The sequence below is a fragment of the Clarias gariepinus genome, chromosome 5, assembly GCF_024256425.1.
Source record: "Clarias gariepinus isolate MV-2021 ecotype Netherlands chromosome 5, CGAR_prim_01v2, whole genome shotgun sequence".
NCBI classification, from domain to species: Eukaryota; Metazoa; Chordata; class Actinopteri; order Siluriformes; family Clariidae; genus Clarias; species Clarias gariepinus.
Window position 1 is genome coordinate 9,747,749 of NC_071104.1, and position 23,612 is coordinate 9,771,360.

Here is a 23,612-nt window from a genome sequence, read left to right on the forward strand (position 1 = left end):
GGCTATCAGAGCAAACTCGGGTCATAACATGACATGGATTCCACTGGGTGTTAATATTTCTTTGAGATTCGGTTCTAAGTTGTGTTAATTGGTGGAGAGTCATGCCATGATAGTCATTTGCATTTATGGCATTTAACAGATGCTTTTATTCAGTGTGACATACATTTTTATCTCATTACACATAAAAGCCATAATGGATTAAAGGTCGTGATCAAGGGCTCAACAATGGCAGCAAGGTGGGCCTTACGTATGAACCCAGGACCTTCACAGATTACAACTCCAACACCTTAATCCCTATACACACTCTTCTTTTGTAAACATTCCCAAAGTGTGCAAAAGAATTAAAATTAAGTGCCCAGATTGTTGAAGTATCATGAAGTCGTTGTTATAGAAACGGACCATGTCTGAGTTGACTTGTGCTTTGTGACCTGGTCGATTAACATCCTGAAAGTAGCCTCTATAAGATGGTAGGATTGGTGCTAAGGCACCCACGAGATGGACCATGTCTGTTTATTCATATTGTTAAGAACAGATTACTGCATGTCTGCATGTTGCAAAAGAAGTAGACATTCATCAAACCAGGCTATATTTTTTTTCAAGCTCTAACTGTCTAGTCTTACGATCCGCCACGCCTACTTCGATCAAAGGATGCAGGCTGCTTGTCAGTACCGCGTATTATGAAAAATACAGCTGGGGGCAGAGCTTTTTCTTACAAAGCCCCAAAGTTATGGAATAGTCTTCCAAATAGTGTTCGGGACTCAGACACAGTCTCAGTGTTTAAGTCCAGGCTAAAAACCTATTTATTTAGCCGAGCATTTTTATAAATAGATTTGCCATAGGTAAAGGAGCAGATCTGGGGGACTCATGGACGTAGAGTATTATGGTAAACTGGTATGTTTGGATGCTGTCTTCCTCACTCTCATTGATCACTCAGGTTTGCTGACGGTGAGGTGATTGTTTGCTTTACATGTCAGGAAGCCCTCATGTTTGTGTTTCCTTCTGGCTCCTCCCTTTTAGTTATGCTGTCATAGTTAGTCCTGCCGGAGTCTCTGCTTGCACGCTACAGTTAATATACATTCACATTATACATTGTGTGACTGTGACCATACCTAACTGCCATCTCTCCTCTTCTTCTCTTTCCCCCCCTCTTTCTTTTTCCTCTCTCCTCCTGTCTCCCCCTTTCACTCTTTCTCTCTCTCTCTGTCGAGCTACACATGTCGTTCCTGAGCTGCCAGTGATCCAGACTCCCTCTGCCCTCCGGACCTGTCTGACCCATCCTGGTGCCCCGCTTCTGGCTGAAGATCTCGTCACATGGATGCCCCGTGTGTCTCTCTGGGATGCGTCTGGTGTCTGGGAATGATTCTCTCTACCTAGAAAATGGTTCTGGCCTTGACTGGTGTTGGCAACTGTTTCTCTGGGGACTTGACAGTTCGATAGTTCATGACTGGAACTTCTTACAAGTCTACCTGGGTCTTCAATAACTACCTGGACTCCATATTAACATCAATTAACATCAGCTATTATAGCTGAACTGCCTCCCACCCTACACACTGTATAAATGCAGATCATTTACTGCTTTTTGTTTCACCCAAATGAGGATGGGTTCCCTGTTGAGTCTGGTTCCTCTCAAGGTTTCTTCCTCTTACCATCTCAGGGAGTTTTTCCTTGCCACTGTCGCCCTCGGCTTGCTCACCAGGGACAAACTGACCATTTTGATTCATACAAATTCACATTTCATACAAACCTAAATAATTCTTTTGACTATGTAAAGCTGCTTTGCGGCAATGAAAATTGCTAAAAGCGCTATACAAATAAAATTGAATTGAAAATTGAATTGAATAGTGATAGTGACATATGTCATCTCAAGCCTCTGGCTCCTGTTTTTGGGATTTCATTTATTTATTAATCCAGATATCACAATAAAGCATTTAAAATAAATGCAACTCTGAAAATAAATGCAACTCTGAATGATGGGAAAACATATGTTCCAATGAACTTGTGCAGTTTCTCATGACTTGCTTTCTCAAGAAAGCAAGTCCAAAATTGACTTCTGCTGCAGAGGAGTTCATTTAGAGTTACCAGCCTTAGAAATCAATTAACAGCAACTCATATTTAAGCCTTTAAGAAGGCTTTACAAAGCATAAGTAGCAGACACAGCTCAATGTGTAACCTTGGATTGCAAGTAACTTGGTCTGCAAGCATTTTGCAAGATGAGCAAAATGTATTAATAAATTATAACTTGATAAACAAGCGAGCACTTGACATATGAGTAGTACGCATGTGCTCTCCATGATTTTCTTCCTACACTGTAAAAACAATGCTGCAGGCGGTCAAATTATTATAACAGCTCTAATCTGAGGTGCTGTTAATTGGTGATTATATATACTGTATGGGTGCTGTATACGTATGGTTCCTCAAACCTATAGCATTCAAACCCGTATTAGTACAGATTCGCTGGTTAAAAATTGAGACATAGAATAATGACAAACTCACACAGGTGGCATGAACAAAGACTTGTCATGTTCAGGAACAACTGCCTTTCCACCCACCTCACTACTCCCACTTGTTTTTTTTTTTAAATGTTGTTGTTTTTTTTTCCCATACAAAGTCTGTAAACTTGCAAGACTGTTGTGTGTGAAAATCATGGGTGATCAGCAGTTTCATAAATACTCGAAGCAGCCCATCTGGCACCAACAGCCATGCCGTGGTCAAAGTCATAGACGCAACATTTTCGTGATGCTTTATTCGAACATGAACTAAAGCTCTGCAGGACTCTTTGCATTTTATGCTGCTGTACCCCATCCAAATTGGGTGGATGCAAAACAAATTGGGGAGGGGGGGATCGGGGCGGGGGGGGAGGGGGGGTTTAGGTGTTCCTAATAAACTGACCAGTCGATATATGTAGTCAGACTTTTTTTATTATAATTATTATAAATATATTATTATAATTTGTTCATTCTACAAATCCTATAATGCATACTCGGTGTAAAGGCTTACGAGTAGTTAAGAACTAATGCTAACCGTGCCAGTGTTCCTAATGTAAAAGCAAGGCTGAGGCAGAGCGCTGTCCTTGTGTGACACAGTCATATGCTATCAATATGCTGCCATGTTCTCTTGGAACATGTTCCCCCTTTTAATGGGGCCTGGTGGTTAGAACATGGCAGGCAGTTCACAAGGACGCAGCATTGTTATGCTTTCATTTACTTTTTTCAGTTTTTTTTTTAAGCATTCAGTTCTTTTTTTTCATCCTCACAAAGACACCCATTTCCATGAAGCTCTGCCAAGAGGGATGGGGAAAACAAAAGTGTGTGTTGAGTGTGAGGTGGAGGGGCGGGTGTCCTCGAGAGCTCAGTGGTCTCCGGTTAGAACATGAAATCTTTAGACGTGAAGCGTCTTGGCTCGTCTAGGGAAAACACGAAGCCCACAGTCTCCATCTCGTCCTGAAGTCTGCATGGCGTCGACTGGTCTTTTACACGGCCCTGACGTTAACAGGACGCCATGATGAGATCGGTTTTCTTATTGCTTTTGGGTGTGCAAAAATTTATGTGCTGTTTTTTTTTTTTTTTTTTTGTGATGCGTGTACGTTTCGTGATTTGTAGTTTCAGGTCAGTATTTCTTTTGGACAGAAATGCGCCATGTCCAGCCAGGAAAATGTATAGAAGGTGTTTAAACAGGGTGTATAAATATTCTTTTTACGGGTTTCTTTTAACATCCTAGGAAAAAAAAGTACAGTATATTTTAATAGAAAGATTTGCATATTTATTAAAGCTCATTTTGAGGTCTATTCTCCACTTCTGAAGCTACAGTACTATAGTGGAACTGATCATATGTTGTATTTTTCCAACTCCACACGTGAGAGACATTATGCTTTTATTATGTTTAGATAGAATCAATGTTCTTCGACTGAAACCCGCAGTGCGTCACCAAATCTAAGCTACTCTACACACAGCAGCAGCTAACCTTGCTTTTGTTTTCCTTGTGGTGAGTGAGCAACATGCAGCAGTGGATGTCCCAGTGGCCTGACCATGCCGTTCCAGATCTAGAGATAACTGGCACTGCCAGGAAGCTCGCTCCCAGCATCTAGATCATTTCTCCTTCTTATGTTCACAATGGATTTTGAGAAACTTGCAAGCTAGCATATCTGGCTCGTGTCTCCCATCCCCCTTTTCTCTCCAGTCTCCCTTCATCATTACTCGACTCTGTGCCAAAAAAATGAAGAGTCTGATTTAGAGCACTGGCTCTCCGCGTAATTACAGACTCCGTCTTATCTCTGGGATGGAATAAAAAACACATTCATGCAGCGCGTCTCAGCATTGGCTTGCGGAGAGCGAATAAAAAGGCACCGCTGCTGGGGGAATTGGAGAGGACTTTTGGCAGTTTGATTAGAAACCGATGTGATTGTGGCCGTCGCGTTTTCGCTGTGGCAGTTCTGAAGAACACTGGATCTATTTTCACGACAGCATGCCGACTCAGAGGATGCATATAACTGGCTGAATAGCTAGTGGTGCTTTAACTCGGTTGACCAATATATGATTTCCAAACTCCAGCAAAAACATGTAATACGAATAGTTTAAAAAAAAAAGGGGGGGGGGGGGAGAGAAGTGTATCTATACACTTATATCATCAGTATATAAAATGTTTCTAAAATTGTTTAGCTTGACCCTACAGAAATATACAATATAGCTGGGATTGAATGTAAACGTAATTCAAATGACAAGCCAAAGAAATTATTATTTACATGAATACACAAGTCTTTATGACACAATGGTTAAAAAAACAAAGAGGAAACCATGTAACCATTTACACATCAAAAAGACTAAACTGCTTAGGAATCACCAGGGCTCAAAATGCTTTAAATGGATTAACCGTACCGTAAGTGACCTAAATGTTTATTTATCAGTCTAGAAAGTTATTTATTGCTATTACTGTACATTTTAATGTGACTATTATCAACTTATAGCCACTAAATTGTTTTATATTGTACAATCTTTGTGTGCGAAGACAAACCCAAGACAAAAGCTGCACAAAATCTACTTGGTTTAAAACTTCACTAAGAAATGCATTTGCTTCGAGGGCTAAAAAGTCCTGCAAGTGCCCTTTTTCTTTACATTGTTGTCTGATTTTCACATAAAAAACAAATGTACAAGTAGTCCTATCATAAAATGGCTCCTTTTACACCGATCAGCCATAACATTATAATGAAAAACATGATGGCCATTATTGTGTATATTCCCCTTGTGCCACTGGACAGCGCACGGCTCCACAACACCTCACCTTTTCTGTGGAGATCAGACCGGATGGGCTGACTTTTGTTTCCTGCGGGCATGGGTGAGCCTTGGGTGCCCATGATCATGTCACCAGTTCACTGGTTATAATTGATAATCAGTGTTAACGTGTTAATGTTTTGTTGTGTTAATGTTATGACTGATCGGTGTATATTTCAGCACTTGTTACTTGGATTCTGGTCCAAAGATCTCCACGCATTCAATGAGCATGAATTCCACTATCTGGTTCTGGTACAGCATGTTGACTGCCATGTTCCCTGCGTCAAGCTCAGGCCACATAAGAGTCGGTCCAAAAACAATGCTGACGCCTTGGCTTGACATGAGGTTTTGCCTTGACTTTGTCAAAACTCTGTGAAAAGAAATGTGAATGGGGAATGTTAAAGAATGCAACAGAATATTCCATCAATATATGAGCTTGTACCTTTAATAAAGGATTACTTGGTAGTACTGTACCAAACTGTTATTGGTCTTTTGCTAATGTGCTGTGCAGACAATTGAAAAATCTGCCTAGGGGCATCTAAGATGTGGCTGGAGGGCAAAGTTGATCTGAGGACTCGAGCTTAGTCTTTTGGAGGTATGTAAAGAGACTTAATGTATTATCCCTGAGAGCTGAGGTTTGGCTGGATCACTCAAACAATTGCTACTGGGGTACCAGAGGGCTCTTAGGATAAATCAAGACAGAGCCTACAACCTCTGTAATGGGATGAGGCCTGGAAAAGGAGGGTGGGACTGTGGCTGAAGGCTATACTCCAAGTTGTCAATGGGATCATGACTAAGAGCTCTGAGGTGGACTGTGGGTAGGCTTTAACGTCCTGTAAGAAAAGGGTCTTGTGGCTTTTCAGTGGCAAAAATGTTTTGTACTCTCTCTGGTTGCATATCGTTATTGTGATACTTTGGACGTTCAGGAGTACGAAAAAGGCCTGTCCCTAGAAGTGATAGGTGTTTCCACAGATACACCCATCAATCATCAATTAATGTTCCGCAAATAATGAGCCTAATGAGAGAGAGGACTAATGATGTGGCTGTTCATGACCTGTTTTGGTGTGTGTTCCTGCCCTATAGAGACCCATTTAATCGGAGCAACGTAACCTAAAAGGGCAGCCCAAGCACTTCCAATAATCCCCTTTTTAATGCGTATAATTAACCTCGGCCATTTCGTTTCCCTTGTACATCATAGCCAGACACTCGTCCTGCCACCAGCATTTTAACCTAATTAGCACAGTGTGATGTAAGGATCTTGGCTGCCATTGCTAATGGTGCGCTAATGATCTTAAAGAGGGAAAGACTTCATTTCCGAAGTGATTTTTTAAAAGGTTTAATATGAAGCTTTTTCCCCATCTTCCTAATCCTGTAGTATTTTTTTCTGTAATTATTTCATTAGGTTATCCCTGTACCTTCATTGTCCCCTACACAATTTACATTCATTGTAGCTGGACTGAATTAATAATAATGGTGACCGAGCTTTAATTAGTTCATTACTTTTAGATGAGCACTATAATAATTTACTGTACATGATGAAACACAAAACCACACAAGCAAGTACGAGTTGCTTGATCAAATAAAATATAGGCCACTGCAATATTCTATTGAAATTGTATACTTCTGCTAATTTTTCATTAAAATTAGCCATTTATGTGGGGTGTTCAAGTCAAACCGGGACTTGTGATGAAATTTCTCCTGAATTGAAGATGTAAAACTTGGCACTGTATGGTGATTAGAGTCCTAGTGACAATAAGACATTTGAATTGTGCAAGCATTTTAGAGAAGGTCGTACATCCATGAATGACGAACCTGGCTGAGGCCCACTGAACGAGTAGAACGCCTGAATGCTTGAAAATCGACAGAAAACTCGTCACTAACTTGTTTAAGACCTTGCTCCAAGCCATTTGCACATGAAGTATTTGGACCGTTAAAGGAGGTCCTTGGAGGCCAGTGTTTTAGACATGAAACAGAAAATCAGGATCTCGATCATGTCTTTGGCATACTGTGAAAACTTTCTACCTTGATGGTATCCACTAGTTAAATACTGGGATTAGTGCTGTAGTGTAGCACGGTATTATATAGAGAAATTAATTTTTAAAGTAGTTTTTTTACTTTAATAACCCTGTTGTGTTATTCTGCAGATTCAAAAATCAGTTTGACTTGAACGCTGCTCTTATATGATGGCTTAAAGACGATTGCCCTCATTAGACTGTTTCACTTGACTGAAGCATGGATACTGAGGACCAGCTTGACCGCGGGTGACTGTGCTGCGCTCGATCGAATCAGACAAATCATAGATACCCCGCATGAAAGGCAACAAGCGCTACTTAAGATGCCAATGGTTATTACTTAGCATCTTGTTTGTGAACAGTACTTGACATGAAATGGAGGACAGCATACAATTGCCCCTGTCCTTCCTCCCCCTCTCTAGGAAGCTCTTGCTAATTGGGTCAGCCTCGTTCAGTCCTTAAGGACGAGATGAATAATAAATTAGGGTTGGGATGGGGCACTGGAGAGGAGGCATTTCTCCAAGCTTTAAATTATGTCATTAGTAGAATATGGCCTTAACTTAAAAGAGAGAAGACAGACAGTACCACTGAGTAGACCTGTCTAGCTTATTTTAGATTTTATTGTTTAATGGTAAATTTGCTTCTTTTGTTCTCTGGATGCTATACTGTATGTACTACAGAATCATCTAATGAATGGTAAGATCTGAACTGCTTGGTTACTTCATTACAAACTCCATACTAATGTTGGGTAGGGTTCTTCTTTGTTGTACGTCTTGGAGAGATTTATTTCAGATTCTATTCCGTGTTGGGATGATTGCATGATATTATTCCTGGAGATTTGTCAGCAGCAAGTTCATATTGTGAATATCTCATTCTACCCCATCTCAGAGGTTCTGTACTGAAATCTGGTAACTGGAGAGGACCACTGACCTCATTGTTAGATTTGTGGTTAGAGACCAATTTTGTTTTGTGATGACATAAGGCTTTATCATGCCTGAAGTACAGTAGGCATTATTTGATTGAAAACCTGTGATCATAAAAGGATTCACATGGTCAGTAGTAATATGCGCATAGGCATTCAAAAGCGGCTCGATTGGTATAAAGCGGTCTAATGTGTGCCAAAAGAACATTCCACACACCATTACACCACCACCACAAGCCTGACCTTTTGACACAGGGCAGGTTGTCTCAACATTTATCCTTTCTGCCCCTACCTTCTGTGTGCCTCAGCAGAAATTAAGATTCATCATACCAGGTGGTGTTTTTCCATCCTCAGCTGTCCAGTCTTGTGTACCCTCTACATCCTGGTTAAGCCTGACAGGAAGGAGTTTGGTGTGGGTTGACATACTGTGCAGTCTGAGAAGCTTTTCAGCACACCACGGATATAAAGAGTGATTAAGAATAATTTGAACATACAGGAAGGTTGTAGAAATTTAAATAATTATGTCCTCTCAACCCTGTTATGCAATCGGAAAACGGATGTTCCCTGTACGTTTCCTTTGTCTTTCTTACCATTCTGTGTCAACTTAACAGGCTATTGTGCATGAAAATTCTAGGGGATCAGCACTTTCTGAAATCCTCCAACTAGCCCATCTGGCAGCAACAAGCATGCCACGATCAAAGTAACCAAGATCACATTTTTTCCTCTTTCTAATGTTTGATGTGCATATTAACTGAAGGTTTTGCCCTGTGTCTGCATGATGTACAGGTGCTCCTAATAAGGTGGTCAGTGAGTGTAGATCCATTTCTTTTCCTTCTATACACACGATGGATTGAATTTCATCTAAACGTCTTTGGTAAACATAGGTGATCCTTAAAAGACTTTGCCTCAGATCGAAGGAAAACGTAAATCTTGTGATGTGAACATGATTGAAGAAGAAAATTCAGGAATATACAAATCAACAAAGTGATTGAGAAACTGACTAAACCAACTTGTATCATTTGAGCTCTCGGATTGGGGACCTGACATATGCAACCCAGCAAACTATATCACTAAAGGCGAAAGGGCACGTTGCATTGGGAGAGACTTGAGGTAGGGGGAGGCTCATCAATCTGAGATGAGTCCTCCAGCCCTCCTGTGCAGGGTGGTAAATATGCAAAAGGGTAAAGTGGAATGAAACATTCCTTCTGGGAGATGGAGACTAACCATATGGCCTAGTGATTTTTATGTAATTTGCTTTCTGACTTTCTTTAATATTGTTTCAGCGTCTGCACTCGTGTCTAGTTAAAAATGCTGTGTAATATGTTTAGCATCCAGTGTGATTTTAAAATGTGTATCTTTCTCCATAAGATTGCGCTGCTTTTGGAGAAGTTGTAAAGTCTGTTAGTTGCAAACAAGGACATATGATCGCATGTATCCTCTGACAAATGTTGTTATTTTTCTGGACTATTCATTTGCTAACAACATTCCTTCTACTTTTGAGACATCAAAGCCAGATGAGAGACATCCTTTTTTTTTAAGGATCCTGATCAGCTTATTCTGGCCACAAAGGTCGATCCAGGTTTCTCCGGCACAAAAAGGAACCTTGAATTACCAACAAAAATGCCGAAACCTACCATCTTTTAAATCACTTGCGGCAAATGGGAAATATGAGTGGCGGTGACAAAAACACCCACAAGAAGAGACGTAAATAGCATGGCTGAGCGAATGCAAGCTCGAGAGAGCCGGTTGCCTTGACCACATCATCACAATGCGAATACACAACTGCTTTATTGAACACAGGCCCCAATGGGCCAGAGGAAAACGGGAACATTGGTTCCACACGGGCATACCACGCGCCCACAACAAAGGGCTCTCGACTTCATAAGGCTCTCCGCCACTCCTCGAACAAGCCGAGCCAAGGAGAAAATGTAGCCCACAACACAGGCATAGCTGCAAGGGATTCTGGGTCAAACTTAGATGCTGCATACCTGTTTCACTAAAGAAACACTTACTCAAAAACCTGTCCAACATGATGGACAAAGAAGAAAAAAGAGATAATTGGAAGAAGGTTGGTTAAGATCTGAGTTTTTCCTGTTGGCTTTAACTGGGCATGACAGGTTTTTGGTCAGAGCAGATTTGAAACTAGGCTCAAATTGCTATAACTTAGAGTGGCGTTTCCAGATTTATAGATTGAGGAGGCTGTTTTTGTTTGTGTGTTTGCAAATGCAGCCAAACCATGTAGCATTTAAGGCTTTACAAATGAAGGGAAATTTTGCATCGTTATTGACAGTTAGCCTTGGAATCGTGACATGCCAAGCAAATATCTACAATGAAAACATGCATTCAGGCTTCATTTGCTACCAAAAGTTTCCAAATAAGATTCAAAAGTTACTTATTTACGGAAATCATTCAATTAGCACTTATATTTCCCCAGAGCTTTGTTTGAAAGAACACCCATTATTCAGATTTATTGGTGGAGGGGGTGTTCAAGTCAAACCGGGATTTGTGATGAACTTTCTGGAGAATGAAGACATAAAACCAATTGAGATCTACAGAAGACTTCAAGCACGGTATAGTGATGAGACTTTCAGCCGCAGTAGAACATCTGAACAGTAGGAATGTTTTTTAGGAGGCTCAGGACTCAGGGTGGCTCTGAGCTCACTGCAGTCGTATCCATGAAAATCCAGTGAGTGGACGCCTAATTAGTGAAAATCAAGGGCCAACTTGCAGAAGAGATGCATCTGTCTGGTATTGTACACACAATCATTCACCAACACCGCTTGCACATTACAGTAACTAAACTGAAATATTGCCACATCCTCTGTATAGTCTTGACCTCTGCCCAAGCCCTTTCCACATTTTTGGACCATTTTCGACCATCGACATACTGAGAAGACTTTCTACCTTGATGGTATCCAAGCATTAGTGAAACGCTGGGATAAGTGCATTAGTGTAGCAGGGGATTATATAGAGAAATAAAGGAAGTCTTTAATCCTACTATATAACTGTGTTCTGTTATTCTGCACAATCAAAAGTTCTGCCTTGACTTGAACACTTCTCAATGTTATTGTGTGCTTATTGGCCATTGGATTATCTGTTCTGGAATAACAAAAGAAAAAATTCAGGCGAAAATGTCACTTAATGTAATTTAACCACACATTCTTTGGACTTTAGTGCATGAAGAGAGCTCTTCTCAGAGCGAGAGGTGGGGGAAAAGACAAGCAGTGAGAAAAATAAAAAGTCCAAAGTGAGAGTTATGTATGAACCACATCAGTCGCTCTGGGTGTAGCCCCACAATGCAGAGAAGCCTGAAGTTCCCCACGTACGCTAATGCTTCGCGAGACGTCTGGTAGTATACAGCTAAGGGGAAAGGACAGACTTGGTGGCACTGCAGGGATTTTCAGCACCGCCACAAGTTCCACTATAACAGCGAGTCAGTCAGCAAAATAAAAGTTCAACAGATTAAAGTCTCCTTTGAAAGAATTAATGGCTTTATGTGTGTGCCTGCATTAGCTTGGAACGTATATTGTATTGTCGACTTGTTAACTGTAGTCTTCTTGGTTCATTAACAAGTGAAATTTGGCTGCCGATACGGCGACTAACTGGACACGTGCTCTTGTGCCACAATCGTGAAGATTATGGGACAAATCTATTTTCATATTACACCGTCTCATCCGTCTGTTGTGTTATTCCGAGGCTCAATATGCTCATTAATATGCATAAAACGACAATAATAGTAGGCGAATATAATTAAGAAGTTGAGGAAAGCCAGTTATGAGAGGGTAAAAATTTACTCCTTATGTCACCTGCTCAACCTGATGTATACAACTCAAACTTTAGAGCAAAAAAAAAGAAGGTTTTTTTGTGAGGTTGGTGCGGGGGTTGTGGGGGGACTCATCACTTCGAGCCGAGTCCTCTAGCCCTCCTGTGCAGGGTGGTAAATGTGCAGAAGGGTAAAGTGGGATGGAACACCCCTTCTGGGAGATGGAGACTAGCCATATGGCCTAGTCAGTGTGCCAGCTATGTTAGCATGGACAGAGACTTGAGTGCTCCAGTTTGCACCCCCCCTGCGCATGGTGCTTCTTCTTTCCTGGTGTATATAACTACATACCAAAATGGATAGTTTCTATAGTCAGTCTCAAATGTAGTAGGAATGGATTGGGATTAGATTGCAAGCCTTCACTATTGTCCAGGATTTGAGTGAATTTAAAGTGTTTTGTTGTCTAACAAACCTCTGCAGGTGATAAAATAGCAACTTCATGGTGTTGTGGTTGGGTTTGGGGAGTTGATTGACAAGCTTCTTTAGCGCCTGGACCTTCTGCTTCTGCTCCTTTGATTCTGTTGAGAAAAAAAAGAGAAATGATGGAGTAGTCATATATTATTGATATGATAATAAATAGTTTTTTCTTTGTCTTTTTTTTTTTCATTGCTCCAAATGAAAGAAGTTTCTAAAAACGCTCAAATTTCTTCAACCCTGACCTCATGCTTAATTTCCCAGAGCACTTTATATTCAAAACCATATCTGAATATTGTATAACTTTTAAATATATTACAATATTTTTAATTAAATACATTAACTTTGGATCGACTTGTAAAAAATCTTTAATCTCTTTATTAATCAGCATGAAATAGTGATTATTATTATAGTCGTTCACCCGGAGATCGTTTCGTTGACTCTAACGGTTTTTAGGACCTGTGGTCCTTTTAAAAGCCTTCGCAATGTAATGTAACACTAGCATTAAATGATCACCTTTTGAACCTTCTACTCCCCCAGCATGTCAGATGGCTGTTCGCCTCATGAAACACTCCTGAGAAGCCAACCTGCATGTTGTCCAAAGTGCACAACAACCCTGTTGACCTTTAGAGGTCTTTTTCTCCCCCCTCCATCTGTCTCATGTCTGGCTGCTCTCCTGCACCTTGGGAGTGGTTATTGAATCTTTGGAAATCATTTAAAAAGGTGGACGTAAGTTAGTCAGCAGTTAATCAGGAGATACGTTTAACGCTAGGATCGATAACTGTATGTGCGTGTAATAATATCTGCTATTACTCCAGCATCCGTTTCGAGAACAGGCCATCTGATCCCTAAGCAGATGTTTGGGAACAGATTTTGCTTGCTGAGGAGCACCACCTGTGTACGTGTTTGTATATATGTGTGTGTGTGTGTGTGTGTGTGTGTGTGTGGTGTACACGGACATGCTGAGCCACTTATGGGCAGGTCAGATGCCTGCACCGCATTAGCTGTTTTCCAGCTTAGGTCAAGTCCTTTTCCGCAACAAGTGTTTATACACACGCACTGACACGAACTACAGATCAGAAAGTGCGTGTGAAGACATGGGTATTCACCAACATTTTTTGAATATAATTTTGGTGACTGTAGTGCTGGCTGTAATTTGATTTACAGGTTTATATTTAATGCACTCGCTCTAATACATTGTTGTTGCTATAGTAACAGATCATTCCTAGTGACTTTTATAGCATCCAGTCCACTTAAGTATAATGTAGTTTGTGTTATTGTTGGTATGGTAAAGCTTTCCGTAGAAAGATTTTTTTTATTCATTCATCTTTTGAGTCTTCTGTGTCCGTGCTTTTAAAATACCGTGACCTCAGGTTTGCACATTTGGAAATTATTATAATATTTTAAACTATATATACAGATATCCTTAAAACTGCTTTGCCATTTTATGAAGCCTTGTATAAGTAAATGTTTTTCTTCACATCACATGACAAACTGCATTTTATTTACTTTAAAAGAGAGACTAGTGAGGAAATGCCTGTTTATATCTGCTGTAACAGAACTAATAACAAGAACTTTCTACAAAGTTAAATAAGCGAATTAAAGATATCATTTTTTTTTTTAAATATGTTAAAAGTAAATTATGTCAAAGTGTTGTGCAGTGCCAGATTAAAACACTTCAAGATGTCCTGTTATTAGTAAAAGAGAAAAAAAAAATCAATGTAAGGGTGGTAACAGTAACACTGCTTTATGTCAGGCCACACTGTATCACACCACTGTGCCACTGATGTTTTTCAGCACACCTCATTGTGTTTCATGCTGTTATTATCAATAATAGTTTTAATAGCTGTGATAATTTTATTTTTTTTCCCCCCGATTGTGAGATGGAAAAGAGTTGGCAGTAATCACGCCCCTGGTCTACTGTACTGCCCGGGATGCCCCCTGGGCACTAATGGAGCAGATGTCTCCATGTATTCACCGTGCTGGCACGGCCCTGGCTAACAGATGCCCTTGTCAGATGCCAGGTTTTCCAATTAAGCACAGACAGGGAACAAGTTCTAGGCATGACAGAGAGGCTATGACCCACTGCTAGAAGTGCCAGTGTTTAGGTACAGATATAATGATGCGGCACACAAGCAGATGATTAAGAGGAAAAAAACAACTTTTGATTACTAAACTGTGGAGAAAGATGGGAGGGCCAGTTTATCATCATAATCCCTGTTAGATTTGTTCTGATTTTTTAATAACGTAAAAAAAAAAAAAAAAAAAGGTTTTAGACAAATGTTCTGCTTTTACCCAATCTGTGAAAGCCTCAACACTTATTTGGCTTTGACAACTCTGTGGCAGTCGGCCTGTGAAATATTTAATCTAGTCATTATTGCTGGCATTATTGCTGTCATTAATTACTTTGCCTTTGGTGGTGAGCATATTGGAGATGGTCCCTCGTTCTGCATTGTGGACAGATGGTGTGGACAGTGTCATTAATATATAACAGAGTAAAAATGCCTGTATCTAAACCAGGCTGCACTTATACATCATGTGATTCGTTAGTCCTTTCCCACAATCCTTTCTGGCTGACATTACAGGTGTACACCGAGCTATAGTTACTTTTTTCGTCTCATATTATAGCATTGTCTCATCATACGACATGAAAACTTTAGCATGCATGGACTAAATGTGTTTATGAAGCAATAATACGCTATATGATTTATAATATATATGTAAAATAGCATCCTTGGTTTGTTTTTCAGGATGCGGTAAACAGACCAAGTTCTAAACAACTGTACAAAGTAATCCAGTCACAAACACAGAGACCTACTTTGTTCAAATAAAGCTTGCTTCGGAGTTTAAGCTCATCTTGGGGCTTTTGTCTCTTGACTTCTGTAAGCCCTGTCAAAGCAAATATTAGCGCTCTGCAAATAGTCCTGCAGGTTATGATTAAGATTTTAAACATATCCCAATTGAATGCTTTGCTTTATGAATAACAAAGTCTTAGCGGATCAGCCGCTGTAATTTATTAAACATGAAAAACTCCTTGATGAAATATAGAGACTGGGAAGCATTTTATGCGCTTGAAAGTCTTTCTGCACGCCAACTTTGCATGCCAATGAGCTCACACCAGAGAAATTAGACAACCTTCATAGAAGGCATAGTTTTTTAAGACCGGCATGGTGAGTGAAAATCGGAATAATTCTACGACGTACCGCAGCCCCTACACAGAGGTGTAGGTTATACAGGAATGAGAAACGTATTAGCGCATTTGGCATCGAATACCATGAACCCCGTCACGTGAGCCGTCGGTAAGAATTTGTCATACTACAGGATTTCTGTAGTGTCTCCATGCTAACGTGAAACAAAGAAAACTCGGGAGTTGAAACACACTTTCAGTCAGATTCTCCGCGTGTCAACTCGAAGACAAAACCTCAATTTGTCAGCGAGCACGCATTCACTGGGAACAACAAGGCGCGCTTGTGTGGGAGACAGGTGGTGAGACAATGTCGCTAAGACACCAGGCAAGATGAATAATAGATTTGAGTCCATCATGAGCCAAGAACTGCTCGCTTGCCAACCTTTGCACTCCATGCACAGAATGAGGGAATGGAATATTAGGCCAAGTGGTCTACCTGAGGAAAGGAAAGTCTAAATCGTGGACCAGGCGTAGCAAATGAATAATTACATAAACGCGTGTGCAGTGGGGAGGGGGGGTGGTTGGGGGGGCGACGGGTGATGATGTTGATTGGAGGCGGGGGCGTATTCCCATCATAAGTGTGATGATACGTTGGTAAATAACTAAGTGAAATTGCGTTTAGGTCATTGTACAGGGGCGTTCCATGACTATACTAAGAAAGCTTTGCCGTGTAATGAGTAGGTCTATTATAGAGAACGTTGTAATAGTGCAAGAGCGCAACCACAGCCTGTTCCGATCACAGTGTGCTTTCGGGCATCGCTCCTAATTGAACAGACTATGATCCAAAGCGCTCTTCCAAAGACCTTTAGCTAATGCCACTCATTTAAAGGGCAGTCATGAGTAGGAGTGAGCTTTTTTTTAATGATGCACTTTGGCCAGTGTCACTATGAGAACCATAGCTTATGATGATCAGCTGCCAGGTGAAAAAATGTAATATCTATAAAAGATGCATCTGGAACAGAGAATGTTATGTGAGTGAGCTGAAGCCTGATCCAAACTTACTTGAAATGATAGTCTTATACAAACATTCTCTCGAATTAATTTTTGTTGTCTTTCTTCACAACTACCGCCTTCCCTGTTTCTTCCCCAAAAGCATTCGATAGTAAACCTCTTATTTATAACGAAGTGTATTGCAGGTTGAGCTGATTATCCTCCCAGCTGTAATAAGCTTTATACCATATTAATTAGTTGACTAAACATTATCTGTATGTGATTGGGCGTCTCTACTCATTAAGCCAGGGGAAGCGGTTTGCAGTATGCAGGGCTGCATGCAGCGTAAGTAAATATTTATGACCAAACAATCACGTCACCTCGGGCTTGTTCTCCGGCCAAAGGGGAATACAAAGATCAAGAGGAATTCTGTAACAGCGTATTTGGGTCAGAATAGAATTAGTTTTTTATTTATTTATTTATTCTTTATTTTGATTGATCAGGTCTGCTTACTGAATGTTTAATCTAATCTACTTTAGAAGAAGGAGATAATTGTTCAGGATTTGGGGTAAAGTTCCTTCTTCAAGAAAATGGGTGGACGGTGAATTAAACTCTGGACATATGTAAGAGACCAAAGGTTGTTTTTTTTTTTATCATAGAATTTGACTCAACTCCAGTTTTTAGGTCCAGGTCCAGCCGGTCTTTCTGTTAGGACACTTTTCCGTCAAGGAGGCAACAACCAACCAAGGGAGGGCGAAGACTAATACATGCATTCCCAAAGACATACGATGCTATTTGACTGCGTCTTTATGAACTGCTGCTCATGCAAACAATATTTGGTATGGTGTGACATAATTAAAGGAAGTCCTTATCCGTCTCTTTCACTTACAGTATGTGAGCTTGTAGATTGACTAGTGTCACCATAATTGAGGTGAGAACCTGGGCATGCCACTCCCCATCTGCTCTCTAGACTCCCAGCTGTGGTTGGCTGTAATATCATCGTGTTTATATTAATTTTTAGGAAAGTTGTGTGTGTTTAAAATGCATATTTGGTTACAGTCCATTTTCTGGAGATGCCTTTCAGATTACAAGTAGGTGTTTTGAATTGAGGGTTTTTTAGCAGCGGCTAGCTTTAGGGGTAGTTCAGTGGTTAAGGCATTGGACAACGGTTCGGAAGGTCCCAGGTTCAAACCAAACGGCCATCAACCTAACACTCAACTCAAATGTGTAATGAGTTAAAAAATGTAATGTAAGTGTCTCTGGATAAGAGCGTCTTCCAAATGCCTAAAATGTAAATGTAGAAAGAGCACACGACCAAAAGCACTTATACTTATATATATATATATATATATATATATATATATATATATATATATATACTCAACAAAAAAAGAAACGTCCTCTGACTTTCAACTGTTTTTAGTAAAATTAATGTGTAAATATTTGTATGAACACTAAAAGAGTCAACACCATAAGACATAAACTAAAAGTTTACATTTACATTTACATTTACATTTAGACATTTGGCAGACACTCTTATCCAGAGCGACTTACATTTTTATCTCATTACACATTTGAGCAGTTAAGGGTTAAGGGCCTTGCTGTTTTTGAGTCCAAAAATGTTTCCCAATGTGTCCCTGAATGAAGGGAGGCTCAAAATCAAAAGTACCAGTCAGTATCTGGTGTGTTCACCAGCTGCTTGAAGTACTGCAGTGCATCTCCTCCTCATGGACTGCCTATTGCGGACAGTCTGAGCACTGATGGAGGGATTGTGTGTTCCTGGTGTGACTCGGCCAGTTGTTGTGGCCATCCTGTACCTGTCACGCAGGTGTGATATTCGGATGTACCGATCCTGTGCGGGTGTTGTTACACGTGGTCTTCCACTGTGAGGATGATCAGCTGTCCTTCCTGTCTCCCTGTAGCGCCGTCTTAGGCGTCTCACAGTGCGGACATGACGATGTATCGCCCTAGCCACATCAGCAGTCCTCATGCCTCCCTGCAGCATGCCTAATGCACGTTCACGCAGATGAGCAGGGACCCTGGGCATCTTTCTTTGGGTGTTTTTCACAGTCGGTAGACAAGTCTCTTTAGTGTCCTGCGTTTTTAGAATTGTGAACTTAAATGCCTACTTTCTGTAAGCTGTTAAGGTCTTAACAAACATTCCACAGGTGCATGTTAAATAATTGATTATGGTTAATTGAACATGCATGGAAAACATTGTTTAAACCCTTTACAATGAAGATCTGTAAAGTTATTTGGATTTTTACAACATTATTGGTGAAATACACAGTCCTGAAAAAGGCGTGTTTTTTTTTTGCTGAGTATATATATATATATATATATATATATATATATATATATATATATATATATGTGTGTGTGAACCCATCCCTGCAAATCTGGGTTCATTAAACAGTGTGGCTTCAACAACTTGGTATTCAACAGCTTGTAAAGTAGCACTAGATCCAGTACATCATATAATTATGAAAGGTGAGGACAATTTTATAAAGCCACATGATACAAAACAGACATAATGATTTAATATTATGTGTGCGGCATATCATGCTTTTCACTAAGATCATTTAAGTCATCGAGATAAGCAGTGTGTATGATTAGATACTGTATATTACAAGACTTAATACTGTTTGATTCAAATTTCATCCATCATACGTGTTTTACTAATCCGTAACTGCATCTGAGGCCGGATTTTTATTAAATATTTGCGTACCTACAGACTACCATCATTATCAACGGATGCCTTTACACACTTTTAAGAATACTGCCAAGGAAATATTTTTAGGCAAACATGAATGGAAACTAGCTGCCACCAGTTATGTCATATAGTAAGTCATGGCTATATGATTTCATTTACTGTTAACACCATTGGCACTTTTAACTGGACTGTTTCTTTAAAGTGGAAAAAAAAATTCTATTATAAACGCTTAGAAGTCAGTAAGGCACGCTGACATAAGAACATGCCATCCTATGAGGTAGAGTGCCCCAGAGAACCAGCCTGGCGTCAGTTGGCCTGCTAATATGAGGCCCAGAGTTTGGGCTGCATTGGTGTTGGGGGGTTCCACGTGATATTAAAGCTGATCTGGTGACAGTTTCAGTCTGCACTGCAGGCTTTGGCTATGCCCTCTGGCCTAAGGAATTCCCCGCTCCCCAAACAAGGGAACAGCATGGTTTGGGAAAAACCAACCCCCCTGTCAAAGAGTGCCCCCTTTTGGCTGGCAGGTGTGTCAGGACAGCCATGAAGTTTATGAAGTACGGTCAGCTTAAAATATCCTATTTTTACATGGCTTTAAGCCAAAGCATTTAAGTGAAATGTTTCCAGAATCAGGCACTATTAGAAATGACAAAACGGTTCTCAGGTTACAGGAATTCACAGAACACTGGTCATTGTCTTAAGGTTTACTGTTGAACGTTTATTTTTAATGGCTACATGCATGGAATAAGGCGCCACAAGGAATTCATCCTAAATGTTTCAATATGTGTTTGTAGTTTCAGCAAGAGGATTGAAATATATGTTTTATAGGGAAAGCTTCCAGGGAAGTAATTATGCTCTTTTGAAAAAACTTCCAGAATGGTGACCAGATTTCCCCAAAATTGTTATTTAACAGAGCAGCACTGGTTTCCAGTGATGGAATAGAAATGTGATAGAATGCAGTGTCACTTACTTATGGCCTCCACGAACATTTCGAAAAAACGAAAGGGAAACAGAGGCTCTGGCAGTTCGCGGAAAAACATCTTTAGCGCACCGGTGATGACATGAATGTCCTCCCATTGGCTGTCGCCCAAATTCAGCTCCTCCTCTGTTGAGGGAAAGAACCAAACAGAAGGAGGAGGCATGGAACAATTACAACATCAGTCTTTTGATGAGCAAATTAGAGAATGCTAATCATGATGTCAGTGTTCTTTTGTTCCTGCAACGGGACATGAACCTGTTAATTTGCCCCTTGAGAAATAAGACATTGTTCTTCATGTCTTTCATATCCACTGAAAATATCTTTGAGTATATCACTGAGTGTGAAATACAATGAAAAATGAACCTTTGGCAGGAAGAACACTGTTTCAAATAGAAAAGATTTTGTATGTACTGTGAATTATGCTTAAGGACACTTAAAAAAAAAAAAAGGAACATTTTCTTTTATATTTTGAAAGTAAAAGTTACCTTGGTCAACTAGGAAGCGTAGTTTCTGAATAGTGGACAGGTTGCCACTCACCCTGTATATGCCATCAGCCTCAAGCCCTGTGAGAAAAATTATATTTTTATTATGGTGAGGTATTAATAATTGCGTCACTATAATGATTGACTTTTCTCCAAAATACATACATACCTCGTTTTTCCACTTCCTTGACACACAGCTGGACAAATTTGGGAACCGTGGTCCCTTCACGCTGACACAAAGTCAACATGTGACATCCAAAGACGCAATCTGCGAGAAGACTTTCCATTTTAATAATTTTGATTCAACTTGGCAAAAAAAAAAAAAAGTCAAACATTTAAAATAAAAAAACAGAAATTCATGGAATGTTGCTTAGTTTGAGTGCTTTTCTGAAGCCGCCATCGGACGGACGTATCCCTCAGTCCTGTGACACAGTTCTATCAAACTGCGACTGTCAATATGGAGTTACTCACAGTCTATTAACTTTCTCATCATTCTGCGTTTGAACTAATACTCGGCCAGCCAAGCGCTCCCTGAGGCTTATGGAACATCAAAGATGGCCTGCTCTCGTTTGAGCACTCAGCGAAGGATGGGGTGGGGGGAGTGTGGTGGTGGTGGTGGTGGTGGCGGCGGCGGGGAGGCTGAGGGGAGGCAGCGCTAAATGCATAAATGACTGCAAGCAAGCCACCTTTGCATATAAATTTCGATTCACACCGCTTACTGAAGAAATATATGGCAGTAGGATCTTTTTATTAAATAAATTACCCTTTAATGGTGTGCTTGTGATATGAAGGGGACAGAAGAGTAATATGGTAAGAAATATCCTCTTAACTAGCCTGCCTTGGAGCTTTGCCCAGGACCACCTGTGATGTATAGTTTATTTTATTTTTCACTACTTTTAATTATTTCTTTTGCACTGTACTTTTGGATCGTTGAAAAGGGCCATAAAGGGAATTACACAAATCATTAACTTCAGGTAAAAATGTTAATGACACTTATAATGCCTCCTGATGCTGAGCTTTAAAAATGTGTCTCTGCTGCCTTGATGAGTAAGTGTGCTGGTAAAAACGAATCCCAGGGAAAATCAATTAATTAATAACCAGGAAATAAATAAATAAAAATTATATACCACAAGCGTGCTATTGTGCTGGTAGAAAAATCCCAAGGAAAATCAAATAATTAATAACCAGGTAATAAAATATATATATATATTTCTATAGAGGCATTATAAGCATCATCAAAATTATATATATATATATATATATATATATATATACATACAGAGACTCCTTTCATAAATGTTAAATATCTTCAGATATAATTTTTAATCAGTTTATTACGCTATACAGTCAAAAGTATGTGGACACGCGCCCCATAAACAGTATGACTGTTAAACATTTTCTTCCATAACCCTGGAAATGAATATGAAGTCTTTCCTGCTTGCCTTTGGAGATTTGAGCATTAATGAGGTCAGGCACTGATTTTATTCAAGGAGACACTCCAGTTCATCCCAAAGTTGGTGGGTTGAGGTCAGGGCTCAGGGCAGGACACTCAAGTTCCATCCTTGGCGAATAATGTCTTCATGGAGCTGGCTTTGTGCACAGGGACACTGCCATGCTGGAAAAGGTCTGAGGTGCTTTCTCCCAGTGAATGGAAATCTTAATGCTTTAGCATACAAAGACATCCTGTACAGCTGTATGATTTCAGCTTCAGGAAAGAACAGATACGGATATGATAGTCAGGTGTCCATGTACTTTGCAGCCATATATTCTACGAGTCTAAGATTTATATAGACTGTGTGCCGCACATGTCCCTGTAAGTCATTACTATGCAAATGATAATGTGTTAAAATAATCATATTAAAATAAATCTGTGACTTGAATTGCAGCCGAAACTCTCGTCAGATTGAGCTGCTGTCATGGAATATTAATCAGCAGCCAGACCAATTATCGCTTCTGTATGAATAATGTTAGATGCGTTTGTGCTTCACCTTTAATGAGGCCTTTCTCCTGGAGCGTTTTCATGGAGGGCCGTCTGGAGATGAACTTCTTGAGGCGATTTTTGACCCCGTTCTTATCCGCGCTGTCTGAGGCACTGTAGTTCAGCTTGAATACTGTCCATTAAAGGAAAGCATAGATTTATTATTTGTGCCAGAATCTATGAAAGTTGTTTTTTTGTTATATTTTCAGTTTCTCATTGAGCATTAAAGCATTAAAAAATCAAAGTTTTAAGTTTTTTATCGTCATTAGAAAATGCAAATTATCTTTAATGAATATACTGAATATATAATGAATAATAAACATAATGAATATACTTTTTTAATATAAGGAATTTATTTAAGAAAACAAATTGGAACTGATTGGATGCATCAGATGCGACAAGTGCCTCATTGCTTTTCTTTTTGTTTTCAGGTAGACATTTTATCTGGTTCACTGGGTCATGTGTAGTTCAGTGGTTAAGGCATGGACTACGGTTTGGAAGGTCCCAGATTCAAACCCCACAACCACCAAGTTGCCCTTAAGCAAGGCCCTTAACCCACTGCTCAGATGTATATCGAGATATAAATGTAAGTCGCTAATGTATAAGTGCATCTGCCAAATGCTGTAAATGTATAATGAAGGGGCTTGTAAACAATAATGCTGACTAGTTTTTAAAGAAGTTTTTGAATTTTACACGGTTCTGTCATTGACACACATTACTCACTGAGAGAGCGTCTGTTCTCTGATTTCGGCTCTTTGGCTTTGGATTTTGTTGAGTCATTGGCTCGTCTGGGCAGACACTCTGTGCTGCTAGACCTTTGCAATGTGGCCTTTCCTCCGCCGGACCCTGCATCTGCACCGGGCTGTTAAAAGAAGGCAAGCAGTATCAATCAGATATGAATCAGCACTCTCCCA

At 40.0% G+C, this 23,612-nt stretch overlaps 1 protein-coding gene across 1 annotated transcript in view; it reads right to left on the reverse strand.

Moving 5' to 3' along the window:
* Nucleotides 1-4,727: 4,727 nt before the first annotated feature.
* The window catches only part of arhgap15 (Rho GTPase activating protein 15), a 41,180-nt gene continuing 22,295 nt past the window's right edge, over nucleotides 4,728-23,612 (reverse strand). Inside the window, exons 8-14 of the mRNA XM_053496397.1 lie at nucleotides 23,422-23,560; nucleotides 22,709-22,831; nucleotides 20,890-20,988; nucleotides 20,724-20,801; nucleotides 20,230-20,364; nucleotides 12,431-12,536; nucleotides 4,728-5,634 (exon numbers count right to left, since the gene is read on the reverse strand). Of these exons, the coding sequence (XP_053352372.1) occupies nucleotides 5,451-5,634; nucleotides 12,431-12,536; nucleotides 20,230-20,364; nucleotides 20,724-20,801; nucleotides 20,890-20,988; nucleotides 22,709-22,831; nucleotides 23,422-23,560 (864 nt within the window). The 3' untranslated portion in view covers nucleotides 4,728-5,450. The remainder of the gene's footprint in view (nucleotides 5,635-12,430; nucleotides 12,537-20,229; nucleotides 20,365-20,723; nucleotides 20,802-20,889; nucleotides 20,989-22,708; nucleotides 22,832-23,421; nucleotides 23,561-23,612) is intronic.